This window comes from Dendrobates tinctorius, unplaced genomic scaffold, assembly GCF_039654945.1.
Source record: "Dendrobates tinctorius isolate UK_male_01 unplaced genomic scaffold, ASM3965494v1 ptg000264l, whole genome shotgun sequence".
NCBI lineage: Eukaryota > Metazoa > Chordata > Amphibia > Anura > Dendrobatidae > Dendrobates > Dendrobates tinctorius.
This window is the reverse complement of record NW_027361931.1, coordinates 1,003,048-1,018,138: the sequence shown is the minus strand read 5'-3', so window position 1 is coordinate 1,018,138 and position 15,091 is coordinate 1,003,048. Positions and strand designations below refer to the sequence as shown.

Sequence of the window (15,091 nt, the reverse complement as noted above, 5' to 3'; positions counted from 1 at the left end):
TGTAGTTATGCTCCTGTGTAATCTTACGTGAAAAGCTTAAAAGGAGACGTTATTCATGCCGTTGCTTTAAATGGAAAAGCAAAGGGTCAGACAGTTCTTATTCCAAGAATAGACCTGATTTCCAGAGATAAAAACTTGCCAGTCCAGATGAGACGGCATCAGTTTCCTGTCATGTTGACTTTTGCAATGACCATCAAAAAATCTCAGGGACAGTCCTTGGATATTCACACGGGCAGTTATATGTGGCTTTCTCCAGGGGAAAAAAAGCCAACAAAGAAGGGTCAAAATATTTGAGACCCAGAAACAAGGTAAACTTATTCCTAACGTTGCCAAATGGTTTACTGTCAACTGTGTGTGCAAAGAGGTCTTTTATTAAGATTTTTAACAATTGTGAAAGCCCAAAAATGTTGTACACAAAAGCGGAACTCCTAACTGCGGTCTACGGACCAAACATTGGGCATGGGCAGGACCCTTGGGGGCAGATCCCAAGTGCGCTCAACCATGTGAAATAGCTTACGCTCAGGAACACTGAGGGATAGCGCTATCGGATAGTTCTACCCGTTCATTTCCTTTAGGAATAGGGCTATGGGATAGCTCTACCCGTGCACTTTCTTCATGGATAGCGCTATCGAATAACTGTACCCAAACAGTATTAACTACAGAGCTTTTTCATACACATGGTAGGAGTGGCAGGAGAGGTACACCAGGTATTTATGATTGCTGTTAGTCTGCACATACGCCAGTCAGGTGCGTGTTACACCCCATTGCGAGGTCAGTCTGATGCATGGTTACACCCCATTGCGTGGTTCGTAATCCCAGCGCGTGCCCTAAGGGCGTGCAATCACTCGTTTTTCCTAAAAGGCCACAGAGGCTGCAACACCATTAACAAGAGGCACCACTAATCAAACAACACCATGAAGACGTAGGTGATCTCCAAACACCAGAACCTGCAGGGCACAAATCAGATTATCTAATGCCGACAATGAATTAAGGCTTGCAAGAGATGTCAAAGGCAACAAAAAAGGATTTTGGGGATATGTCAAAAGTAAAAGAAAAGTCAAAGATGCTATAGGATTTTTACAAGATGAAAATAATGAATTGGTAAGAAAAAATGTTGAGAAGGCCGAACTTTTAAATTCCTATTTTGAATCTGTTTTCTCTCAGAATGGAAATGTAACATCAACAGATCTTCATTGTCCTATTAAGGGAATAGAAGAATCCAGGATATCTATAAACAGAAAGATAGTGAGGAAACACTTAGCTAACCTAAATGAATTCAAGTCTCCAGGTCCAGATGAATTACACCCCAGAGCACTGAAGGACAAAAGGAAAAGAAATTTTTCAACCACTTTCAATAATCTTTGAAAATTCTTAGAGAACAGAAGTCCCAGAAGATTGTAGAAGAGCAAATGTTGCTTCTATCTTGAAAAAGGGAAAGAAGGTGGACCCAGGCAACTATAGGCCGGTGAGTCTGACTTCTATACCAGGAAAGATCTTTGAACAAATTATTAAACAACATGTATGTCAGTACCTGGATAAGAATGAAGTGATTAACCAGAGTCAGCATGGGTTTGTAACTAATAAGTCATGTCAGACTAACTTAATCGCCTTCTATGACAGAATCACTGACTGGGTGGATCAGGGAAATGCTGTAGATATAGTATAGCTTGACTTCAGTAAAGCATTTGATAAATTATCTCACACAATCCTTACTGAAAAAATGACTAAATATGGAATAGACAAGGCAACTGTTAGGTGGATTCATAACTGGCTTAGTGATCGGACCTAAAGAGTGGTCGTAAATGGCCGCACATCCAGTTGGAAGAATGTCTCAAGTGGAGTACCACAGGGCTCTGTCCTGGGCCCTGTATTGTTCAACATCTTTATCAATGATTTGGATGAAGGAATTTAGGGTAAACTGATTAAGTTTGCTGATGACACAAAGCTAGGAGGGATAGCTAATACTAGAGAAGAGAGAGGATTCAAAAAGATATAAATAAACTGGAGCAGTGGGCAGCAACTAACAGAATGGTTTTTAACATGAAAAAAATGCAAATACATCTGGGCAATAAAAATGAAAAAAGCATAAACAGAATGGGAGGAATAGGGCTAAGCAACAGCACATGTGAAAAAGACTTGGGTATACTAATAGATCACAGACTGAATATGAGTCAACAGTGTGATGCAGAAGCAAAAAAGGCAAATGCAATTCTAGGATGTATTAACAGAAGCACACAGTGTAGATCACGTGAAGTCATTATTGCCCTCTACTCCTCTTTGGTCAGACCTCATCTGGAATACTGTGTCCAGTTTTGGGCACCACAGTTTAAAAAAGACATCAACAAACTGGAGCAAGTTCAGAAAAGAGCGACCAGAATGGTGACCGGTCTGCAAACCCTGTCTTATGAGGAAAGGTTGCAGGATTTGGGAATGTTTAGCTTGCAAAAGAGAAGACTGAGAGGAGACTTAATAGCTGTCTACAAATATCTCAAGGGCTGTCACATTGTAGAACGGGTCTCAAACTCGCGGCCCTCGGGCCAATAGTTTGCGGCCCTCACCTCATGGGCCCTCGGGACAATAGTTTGCGGCCCTCACCTGGGCCAGGATCCCACATGCGAGAAACACGGCCGAGTCTCGCATGTGAAATCCCAGTCACATGTAGTACCGCTCATTGAGGTTATGAATATGGACGGCAATTCACTCTCATAGGCGTGGCGCCCATATTCATGAGCTTAATGAGCGGTACCACGTGACGTGTGACCGCGCGCTCATACAGGAAGATGTCGGCGCTGGACTATCGGAGCTGCAGCAGGAGGAGGTATGATGATGGCTAGACAGTCACAGCAGCCTGCTGTCAGCAGGCAAGGCGTATGAGTCACACTCAAGACATGGAGCAGGAGCAGCCGAGCAGGGACCGGACCGCGCCACAGACTCAGGTGCGCTGGGTTCAGAATGAGCAGTGGGGCGGTGCGGTATATTGCTCTCGGAGGCGGGACATCGACCGGCCTTATTGCGAACTTGTGCCACTACCCCGGGCTCAGAAGTGTAGGCGGCCGCGGAAATTCCTGCTCAGCGGGACAGAAAAAAAAAGCAGAAAAGACTCATTGGCTTACACTGAAACAGTGGAATTATCTATTACACAGCCCCAAACATGTCTTTTTCAAAGCCTGCAGTGAAGAGAAAGGTTGGTGATGAGCACAGACAATTTCAGGAATAGTGGGAAGTGCCATATTTCTTTGTGGAGCCCAGGGGCATCCGAAGTGTCGTATGTGTACAGAGAAAGTGGCAGCGCACAAAGAATACAATTTGAAACGTCATTACATAACTAGCCATGCTGAGGAGTCTGCAAAATGCCAGGGAGATGAAAGAGCCAACCGGGCTGCTAATCTTAAAAGAGATCTACTGAGGCAACAAGATTTCTTTAAGAACGCAGCCAAAGAGAAGGCTGCAGCAGTGGAAGATCGCTCCGGGGTTAGTGAGATGATTGCTAAAGCAGGAAAGACATTCAAAGAAGGTGAATTTGTAAAAAAGTGCGAATTACAGGCTGCGAGTATTGTCTGTCCAGAAAAGAAAGGTCAGTGTAGCAACATCAGCCTTTCTGCCCACACCGCAGCAGAGCGCATTGCTGACCTGTCCAGTGACATTTATGATCAACTGTGTGAGGAAGCCAAATGTTTCCGTGTCTACTCAGCCGCTCGTGATGAGACCACAGACATCACTGACATGGCCCAGCTCGCAATCTATGGCCGTGGTGTTGATGACCATTGTGAAGTCATAGAGGAGTTGCTCACAGTGATTCCCATGCATGGCCAGACCACCGCTCAGGAGGTATTTCACCAGCTGTGTGATGCCATTGAGAATGCCGGCTTACCTTGGAAGAGGTTTGTTGGAATAACAGCCGATGGAGCGCCATCAATGACAGGGAGGGAAAATGGGCTGGTGGCACTTGTTAAAAAAAACTGGGAGAGGAAGGTGTGGAGGAGGTGATTGCTCGGCATTATCCATCAGCAGGCCCACTGCAGCAAACGCCTGAAGTCTGACCTGTGATGTCTTTCGTTGTGAAATGCATCAGCCAGATCAGATCCAGGGGCTCAAACCACAGAAGGTTTTGTGCTTTTTTAGAGGGAATGGAGTCAGAATATGGGGATGTGCTCTGCTTCACCGAGGTGCGTCGGCTCAGCAGGGGAAACATACTGAAGAGATTTTTTGAGTTGAGAGCGGAAGTGAAAGCCTTCATGGAGAAAGATGGGGCTGCTGTTCCTGTGCCAAGTGATCCAGAAAGGCTCATGGACTTCGCCTTTATTGCTGATATCACACATGAGCTTAATGTACTGAACCAGAAGTTACAAGGCCAGGGGCAACTGGTCCGTGCTGCCTATGACAACGCGAGAGCATTCTCTACAAAACTTAAGGAAAGCCCAGCTTTCTCAGACAAGCCTTGGCCATTTCCCATCATGCAGAGCACTCATGGAAGCGGGCGCGCCATTCAGTGGTGAGGAGTATATGGATGTCATTTTGAAGGTACAGGAGGAATTTCAAATTTTCGCAGACCCCTTCTCCTTTGATGTGCAAGATTGCAAGATGCCCCTCCTGTGCTTCAGATGGAGCTCACTGACCTGCAGTGCAGCTCTGAACTCAAAGCCAAGTTCAGGGAGGTGAGTGCAAAAGCTCAGGCCATTTCTGAGAGAATTGCCCCCCAGCTTCCCTGAGCTTTCTCTTTTTGGGAGCACATACTTGTGCGAAAACCTCTTCTCTACCTTGAACTTCAATAAGTCCAAGTACAGGTCCAGACTTACTGATAAGCATCTTCCAGCCCTACTGAGGGTCTCAACTGCTTCCCCCTTAAGCCAAATGTGGCTCGGCTATCCGAGAGTCAGCGCTGCCAGATCTCTAGCAGCAAGAAGGAGGCAGAAGAAGCCATGATCAAAACAGTTTATGTGCAATGTTCCATTCATGTTCAGAAAGTTACATGTTAAAGAACTGTTAATACAGACATCTGGATAATTACATTTCTCTAGTCAGCGACTCTATGTGGTTTCTTCAGTCTTCTATATCTGCTGTATTATCGTTTTCATTTTATTTATTGATTTTATTTTTTTCTTATGATTTTGTTAATTTATTTTTATTGTTTAACACAAAATAAGATGAAAAATAAAGACATTTGATAACATTGGAATTTTTTTGTAAGAGCTTTTCTTGTGGAAAACCTGATGCGGCCCAGCCTCACCCAGATTCTACCTCCAGCGGCCCCCGGGGTAAATTGAGTTTGAGACCCCTGTTGTAGAAGGATCATCTTTATTCTCATTTGCACAAGGAAAGACTAGAAGCAATGGGATGAAACTGAATGGGAGGAGACACAGATTAGATATTAGAAAAAACTTCTTGACAGTTAGAGTGATCAATGAGTGGAACAGGCTGCCATGAGAGGTGGCGAGTTCTCCTTCAATGGAAGTCTTCAAACAGAGGCTGGACAGACATCTGACTGGGATGATTTAGTGAATCCTGCTTTGAGTAGGGGGTTGGACCAGATGATCCAGGACCAAGGTCCCTTCCACCAACTCTACCATTCTATGATTCTACCATGAAGACCAAAGAGATCTCCAAACAACACCATGAAGACCAAGGAAATCTTCAAACAACACAATGAAGACCAAGGAGATCTACAAACAGGTCAGGAACAAAACTGTTCAGAAGCACATGTCAGGGATGGGTTATAAAAAAAGGTAACCCTGAAGGAGCTGCAGAGTTCCCAAGCAGAGACTGGAGTATCTGTCCATACGACCATAAGCCACACAATCCATAGAGGTGGCCTTCATGGAAGAGTGGCCACAAAAAAGCCTTTACTTACACACGTCTGGCGTCAAACCAACACAGATCATCACCCTAAGAACAACATCCTCACAGTGAAACATGTTGGTGACAGCATCATGCTGTGAGGATGTTTTTCAGCAGCAGGGACAGGGTAAATGGTACAAGTTGAGGGGTAGATGGATGGTGCAAAATACAGGGATATTATTGAGCTGAACCTGTTACAGACTGTCAGTGATTTGAGACAGGAACAGAGGTTCACCTGCAAAATAAGACAATGACCCAAAGCATACTGCTAAAGCAACACTCAAGGGATGCAAAGGGACACATCTAAATGTTCTAGAGTGGCCGAGTCACAGCCCAGACCTTAATCCAATGGAGAATCTGTGGTCAGACTTGAAGATCGCTGTTCAACAGAGGAACCATTCAACTTGCTGGAGTAGTTTTGCCTTGAGGAGTAGGCAAAAATGCCAGTGTTCAGATGTGAAAAGCTCAGAGACTTATGCAAAGCGACTTTCAGCCGTAATAGCCGCAAAAGGAGGCGCTACAAAGTACTGGGGGTGAATAGTTACGCACACTGAAGTTTTCAATTATTCTGTTTCATTTGTTGTTAGCTTCACAATAAAAAGAAAACCATATTTTCTCAGTTGTAGGCATATTCTTTACATGAACTGATGCAAATCCTCAAAAATGGAAGAAAAAAAAGTGACATTTCAGGTTGCGAGGTAGTAACACATGAAAAATGCCAAGGGGTTATGTTAAATACTTTTGCAAGCCACTGTACATGGCAACGTGAGCTCATAGAGGAAAGACTTTAAGTTTTGGGTATATGACCATCAAGGAGCTGACCTGGGTGTTTGGAAGTGCTGGCACAAGGCTTCCTGAAAAATGGCTTCACTATTGTAAGCTGGAGACTTCACTACACTGAGATGAAGCAACGAGGCAAGTGGAGGCTCCACGAGAGCAGATCGTCCTTCCTGCGTGGGCTCCGTGTTAAAGCGCTGTAATGAAGGGAAGAACAGGGAGAGGAAAGATTGAGTAGTCCAACGGTCATAGCAGAGACTGGCGATACACAACGCCTTGAAGGCCACAACACTTTACGAATAGATCACATTTCCTTCTCTATACACTACAATATACAGAGAAAGTCAAAAGGTTGTTGGGAGAGAACGTACCTCATTTTGTCTTTGCGTTTCCATCTCATCACCCCTGTGTCTTGGGGATCACATAACTCTGTGGGAAGGAATTTTCACCTTTCTTTTCACGCCCCTAAATTCCTATTGGCGACATCTTTCAGCAGCCATTTTTTACAATTCTGACCAGTGTCCCTTTATGAGGACTCAGGAACGCTTCAACGCATCCTAGTGATTCTTGGTTTTTTTGTAACATATTGGGCTTCGTGTTACTGCTAAATTTAGGTCGATAATTTTTGCATTTATTTGTGAAAAAAACGGAAATTTGGCAAAAATTTTGAACATTTCACAATTTTCACATTTTGAATTTTTATTCTGTTAAACCAGAGTGTTATGTGACACAAAATAGTTAATAAATAACATTTCCCACATGTCTACTTTACATCAGCACAATTTTGGAAACATTTTTTTTTGTTAGGAAGTTGTAAGGGTTAAAAGTTGACCAGCGATTTCTCATTTTTACAACAAAATTAGCAAAACCTTTTCTTTTTTTAGGGACCAGTTCACATTTAAAGTCAGTTTGAGGGGTCTATATGGCTGAAAATATACAAAAGTGACACCATTCTAAAAACTGCACCCCTCAAGCTGATCAAAACTACATTCAAGAAGTTTATTAACCCTTCAGGTGTTTCACAGCAGCAGAAGCAAGATGGAAGGAAAATATGAACAATTAACTTTTTAGTCACAAAAATAATCTTTTAGCAACAATTTTTTTATTTTCCCAAAGTTGCTGTGCAATTTTTCCTGAGAATGCTGATACCCCATATGTTGGGGTAAACCACTGTTTGGGCGCACATCAGGGCTCGGAAGGGAGGGAGTACCATTTGACTTTTTGAACGCAAAATTGGCTGGAATCAATGGTGGCACAATGTCGTGTTTGGAGACCCCCTGATGTACCTAAACAGTGGAAACCCATCAATTCTAACTTCAGCACTAACTCTACCACACCCCTAACTCTAACCACAACCCTAACCCCAATACACCCCTAACCCTAATCCCAACCCTAACCATAACCCTAACCACAAGCCAAACCCTAATCCCAACCCTAACCCCAACACACCCCTAACCCTAATCCCAACCCTAATCACAAGCCAAACCCTAATCCCAACCCTAACCCCAACACACCCCTAACCCTAATTCCAAACCCAACCGTAATTCCAACCCTAATCCTAATTCCAACCCCAACCCCATTTCCAACCCTAACCCTAATTCTAACCCCAATTCTAACCCTAAACCTAATTCCAACCCTAAATGGAAAAATAAAAATAAATACTTTTTTTTATTTCATTATTTTTCCCTAAGGGGGTGATAAAGGGGGGTTTATTTACTATTTTTTTTTATTTTGATCACTGTGATAGGGTCTATCACAGTGATCAAAATGTACCTGGAATGAATGAATGAATCTGCTGGGTGCCGGCAGATCTCGGCGGGTGCACTGTTCAGGCACCATTTAGAAGATGGTGGCGCCCATGGAGGAAGGGCCGAAGACAGAGGAACAACAGGACTCAAGAGTTACTGGTGGGGGGGTGGAATCGGACACCGGGGAAAGTGGAGGGCAGAAAAGGGGAGGGGAGAAAATACTGACGGTGGTATTGCAACACAAAATCATTATATAGAGAAAGGAATATAACATAATATTTAAGTGAACATGTATTCCCATAAAATTTAATTTTAATCAATTGAATTTAAGAACACCTATGCCCGTGAGTGAATGATCAAAAAAGACAAAAGATTATTAAAAAAAGCTCTATTAAAGGCTACAATAAACTATCTGCACGCTTCCTTGCCGTGGAGGCTGGCACCCTAATAGATACGATTGTTTGGCGCCCCCACTCAGCGTCGACTGACCCTGTCTCCCCTGTCTCCCCCTATTCTCACAGGTGGGAAAACAATGCCAAATAGATAAGATATGAAGGAAGGGAAAAAAGGAGATAAAAACCTTAAATATACACAGAATGCAATGCGAGAGTAACCAGGGCAATAAGCCCACAAATGTAATTAGAATAAAGGTAACCCTAATTGGGGCTACTACTGATGCTAGCCCTCACAAAAAAGCAATAATAATTTGACTATTCATACACAATGAGCCAAAAAACCACCATAAATTGCTATCAGCATGATTGGTAAAATAAACATGCAAAGAGGACATAATGTCCAAGCAATCTATCAACAATATATGGCAGAAAAATAGATAATCGCCTCTATAAATAACAATGAAGAGACCACTGATGTGCATTAGAATAGTCATAATATTACATTGTTCCATAGTGGACAAATAGATGAAAAATAGATAAGTAAACCACTAGGTGGTGTCCTATCATAAAAGTCGCCCCGACGCGTTTCCCCGGTGTAACGGTTCATCAGGAGGCCGCAGACTTTAGTACCACTGATACTGGATATGCTCCATGATGCCCAAGATAACAAGATGTAAATAGGCATGGCGGCGGTCTCAAGAAATAAACTTAAATAGCCCCCGCTATCATGTATCAGCTAAGCCCATTGGGTGCACGGTCACACAGGATACAAGTCATCCACTTTGCCCAGCCAATCGCTAAGTGTTATTCATTACCTAATCCTGTTGCGTTCCACCATTAGACCAGCGTGCGTGTCAAGCCAAATGCGCATGACCGGAAGTGATGTACCCAGAAATAGTCAGCGCCTGTTGCCTCGCAACCAAAAAGAAACACCGGACAAGCACGGTGTTAGGCTGTGACCGATTCCCACGCAGGCGCACAAACGCCAAGATGAATACATATGTCCAAAAGCGTCAACGTATATAAAAACAATGCCCAGGTTATACCGCACTATCGCGCATGCGCACAATAAACAAACACTTGGCACATGTGTCAAGCTCAAGTTGTACATAATAATAATGATAATATGCCCATAACTGAGCTAGATGACTAAATATATGACTAAATATGAACAACTCAAACAACAGGAATGTTTTATCTCTAGGTATAGTAACACTCGAAAAAGTGAATTTGTAACGATATTAAATGGTAACATCAGATAATTTATTAATAATAAAACTCATAATAGAGTTAGTGCGTAATTATTACGCACTACTTACAAACAGACTAGCTACATATTATTTAAAGGAAAAATAGATTTTTAGGGACCAGAAAAAGCCATTAATGGCTAAATACACTCAATACTCTTAAAGGAAACATGTGACTGACAGGCACTCATTTAGACCTTTTGGGGACAGGGATTGGAGTCTATATATCCATTCTGCTTGTCTTCTTTGTATAATTTTGTCAAGGTCCCCCCCCCCCCCCCGAGGTTTGGGTCTGACCAGCTCAATCATACAAAAAGTAATATCCTTCAAAGATCCAGCATGCACCTCATTCATTTGTCGCGCAATAGATGTATCCCTCCTATTTTTGATGTCATTCAAATGCTCACCTACTCTTATCCTAAGCTCCCTAATAGTCTTAAGGTGCTGTCACACCTAGCGATGTACCAGCGATCCCGATAATGATATGACGCGGTCAGGATCGCTGGTACATCGCTAGGTGGTCGCTAGTGAGCTGCCACACAGGCAGATCTCACTAGCGACGTCGCTGGGGACGGGGATCGCTACTTACCTGTCACACCAGGCGATCCTGCGTCCTCCCGCCCGGCTCCACGCGTCGCTCGTCCTCACAGCAGGAAGCGCCGCAGGAAGCGACCGACGAGGAATGGTTCTGAACGTTCTCGCGCGATCAGCGATAACCAGCGGGGGAGCGGGTCGTAGGTAAGTATCAGACACAGCGATGTCGCTAGCAATATCGCTATAACGTCACTAGTTGGAGCGATATTGCTAGCGATATCTCTTAGTGTGACAGTACCTTTACCAGCATAATCCAGAGGGCAGCTGCATGTTGCTTTGTACACCATGCCAGAGGATCTACAATTACCAAAATCCCTAATATTATATATCTTCCCATCCACTGAACTACAGAATGTTTTAGATTGTAACATAACACCACATCTCGAGCAGTTTCCACATTTGAAAAAACCTTGTGGTTGACGAGCAAGCCAAGTTCCTTCCTTTTTTTTTTCTTTTTTATTTTTTTGTCAGTCACATGTTTCCTTTAAGAGTATTGAGTGTATTTAGCCATTAATGGCTTTTTCTTGCCCCTAAAAATCTATTTTTCCTTTAACCGCTTCCCGACCGCCCACAGTAAACGTTGGCACTTGCTGGGCTTTGTGCAGCGCCGACGTTTATCTACTGTCGGCGGTTTTGTACCCCCCGGGACCCCCACATACCTTACAACGCGGGGATCCCGGTGCACAATGCATGCTGGGACCCCCGACGTCATCGAGACCTGATTGGTTCAGGTCCTGATGACGTCAGCGTCACAGCAGCCAATGGGAGCGATCGCTGGGAAAGCTGCTTGTTTCCCGGCGATCTCACTCATTGTAACGCAGCATCTCCTCTGATCTCACACTGACAGATGATCAGAGGTGAAGCAGCGTTACTGTGTGACTAGATCGCTGCCTGGCACAGCTGATCGCTGCCTGGCACAGCTGTGCCAGGCAGCGATCTTGTCACACAGTAACGCTGCTTCTCCTCTGATCATCTGTCATTGTGAGATCAGAGGAGAAGTCGCGTTATTATGTGCCAGGCAGCGATCTTGTCACACAGTAACGCTGCTTCACCTCTGATCATCTGTCATTGTGAGATCAGAGGAGAAGTCGCGTTATTATGTGCCAGGCAGCGATCTTGTCACACAGTAGCGCTGCTTCACCTCTGATCATCTGTCATTGTGAGATCAGAGGAGAAGTCGCGTTATTATGTGCCAGGCAGCGATCTTGTCACACAGTAACGCTGCTTCTCCTCTGATCATCTGTCATTGTGAGATCAGAGGAGAAGTCGCGTTATTATGTGGCAGGCAGCGATCTTGTCACACAGTAGCGCTGCTTCACCGCTGATCATCTGTCATTGTGAGATCAGAGGAGAAGTCGCGTTATTATGTGCCAGGCAGCGATCTTGTCACACAGTAACGCTGCTTCACCTCTGATCATCTGTCATTGTGAGATCAGAGGAGAAGTCGCGTTATTATGTGCCAGGCAGCGATCTTGTCACACAGTAACGCTGCTTCACCGCTGATCATCTGTCATTGTGAGATCAGAGGAGAAGTCGCGTTATTATGTGCCAGGCAGCGATCTTGTCACATAGTAACGCTGCTTCACCGCTGATCATCTGTCATTGTGAGATCAGAGGAGAAGTCGCGTTATTATGTGCCAGGCAGCGATCTTGTCACATAGTAACGCTGCTTCACCGCTGATCATCTGTCATTGTGAGATCAGAGGAGAAGTCGCGTTATTATGTGCCAGGCAGCGATCTTGTCACATAGTAACGCTGCTTCACCGCTGATCATCTGTCATTGTGAGATCAGAGGAGAAGTCGCGTTATTATGTGCCAGGCAGCGATCTTGTCACACAGTAACGCTGCTTCACCGCTGATCATCTGTCATTGTGAGATCAGAGGAGAAGTCGCGTTATTATGTGCCAGGCAGCGATCTTGTCACACAGTAGCGCTGCTTCACCGCTGATCATCTGTCATTGTGAGATCAGAGGAGAAGTCGCGTTATTATGTGCCAGGCAGCGATCTTGTCACACAGTAACGCTGCTTCACCTCTGATCATCTGTCATTGTGAGATCAGAGGAGAAGTCGCGTTATTATGTGCCAGGCAGCGATCTTGTCACACAGTAACGCTGCTTCACCGCTGATCATCTGTCATTGTGAGATCAGAGGAGAAGTCGCGTTATTATGTGCCAGGCAGCGATCTTGTCACATAGTAACGCTGCTTCACCGCTGATCATCTGTCATTGTGAGATCAGAGGAGAAGTCGCGTTATTATGTGCCAGGCAGCGATCTTGTCACATAGTAACGCTGCTTCACCGCTGATCATCTGTCATTGTGAGATCAGAGGAGAAGTCGCGTTATTATGTGCCAGGCAGCGATCTTGTCACATAGTAACGCTGCTTCACCGCTGATCATCTGTCATTGTGAGATCAGAGGAGAAGTCGCGTTATTATGTGCCAGGCAGCGATCTTGTCACACAGTAACGCTGCTTCACCGCTGATCATCTGTCATTGTGAGATCAGAGGAGAAGTCGCGTTATTATGTGCCAGGCAGCGATCTTGTCACATAGTAACGCTGCTTCACCTCTGATCATCTGTCATTGTGAGATCAGAGGAGAAGTCGCGTTATTATGTGCCAGGCAGCGATCTTGTCACATAGTAACGCTGCTTCACCTCTGATCATCTGTCATTGTGAGATCAGAGGAGAAGTCGCGTTATTATGTGCCAGGCAGCGATCTTGTCACACAGTAACGCTGCTTCACCTCTGATCATCTGTCATTGTGAGATCAGAGGAGAAGTCGCGTTATTATGTGCCAGGCAGCGATCTTGTCACATAGTAACGCTGCTTCACCTCTGATCATCTGTCATTGTGAGATCAGAGGAGAAGTCACGTTATTATGTGCCAGGCAGCGATCTTGTCACATAGTAACGCTGCTTCACCTCTGATCATCTGTCATTGTGAGATCAGAGGAGAAGTCGCGTTATTATGTGCCAGGCAGCGATCTTGTCACATAGTAACGCTGCTTCACCTCTGATCATCTGTCATTGTGAGATCAGAGGAGAAGTCGCGTTATTATGTGCCAGGCAGCGATCTTGTCACACAGTAACGCTGCTTCACCTCTGATCATCTGTCATTGTGAGATCAGAGAAGTCGCGTTATTATGTGCCAGGCAGTGATCTTGTCACATAGTAACGCTGCTTCACCTCTGATCATCTGTCATTGTGAGATCAGAGGAGAAGTCGCGTTATTATGTGCCAGGCAGCGATCTTGTCACATAGTAACGCTGCTTCACCTCTGATCATCTGTCATTGTGAGATCAGAGGAGAAGTCGCGTTATTATGTGCCAGGCAGCGATCTTGTCACATAGTAACGCTGCTTCACCTCTGATCATCTGTCATTGTGAGATCAGAGGAGAAGTCGCGTTATTATGTGCCAGGCAGCGATCTTGTCACACAGTAACGCTGCTTCACTTCTGATCATCTGTCATTGTGAGATCAGAGAAGTCGCGTTATTATGTGCCAGGCAGTGATCTTGTCACACAGTAACGCTGCTTCACCTCTGATCATCTGTCATTGTGAGATCAGAGGAGAAGTCGCGTTATTATGTGCCAGGCAGCGATCTTGTCACACAGTAACGCTGCTTCACCTCTGATCATCTGTCATTGTGAGATCAGAGAAGTCGCGTTATTATGTGCCAGGCAGCGATCTTGTCACATAGTAACGCTGCTTCACTTCTGATCATCTGTCATTGTGAGATCAGAGAAGTCGCGTTATTATGTGCCAGGCAGTGATCTTGTCACACAGTAACGCTGCTTCACCGCTGATCATCTGTCATTGTGAGATCAGAGGAGAAGTCGCGTTATTATGTGCCAGGCAGCGATCTTGTCACACAGTAACGCTGCTTCACTTCTGATCATCTGTCATTGTGAGATCAGAGAAGTCGCGTTATTATGTGCCAGGCAGCGATCTTGTCACACAGTAACGCTGCTTCACTTCTGATCATCTGTCATTGTGAGATCAGAGAAGTCGCGTTATTATGTGCCAGGCAGTGATCTTGTCACACAGTAACGCTGCTTCACCGCTGATCATCTGTCATTGTGAGATCAGAGGAGAAGTCGCGTTATTATGTGCCAGGCAGCGATCTTGTCACACAGTAACGCTGCTTCACTTCTGATCATCTGTCATTGTGAGATCAGAGAAGTCGCGTTATTATGTGCCAGGCAGCGATCTTGTCACACAGTAACGCTGCTTCACCTCTGATCATCTGTCATTGTGAGATCAGAGGAGAAGTCGCGTTATTATGTGCCAGGCAGCGATCTTGTCACATAGTAACGCTGCTTCACCGCTGATCATCTGTCATTGTGAGATCAGAGGAGAAGTCGCGTTATTATGTGCCAGGCAGCGATCTTGTCACACAGTAACGCTGCTTCACTTCTGATCATCTGTCATTGTGAGATCAGAGAAGTCGCGTTATTATGTGCCAGGCAGCGATCTTGTCACACAGTAACGCTGCT

The 15,091-nt window shown here is 44.8% G+C and overlaps 1 protein-coding gene across 4 annotated transcripts in view; it reads right to left on the bottom strand.

Annotated features, from left to right (window-relative positions):
- The window catches only part of PEX6 (peroxisomal biogenesis factor 6), a 212,565-nt gene that overhangs the window by 122,096 nt on the left and 75,378 nt on the right, over nucleotides 1-15,091 (bottom strand). For 3 of the 4 annotated variants that reach the window (XM_073558995.1, XM_073558993.1, XM_073558994.1), the window contains exon 2: nucleotides 6,658-6,809. In XM_073558995.1, the coding sequence (XP_073415096.1) occupies nucleotides 6,658-6,809 (152 nt within the window). Of the gene's footprint in view, nucleotides 1-6,657; nucleotides 6,810-6,983; nucleotides 8,010-15,091 lie in introns of those variants that run through there. The other variant, XM_073558996.1, reaches the window with a different exon arrangement.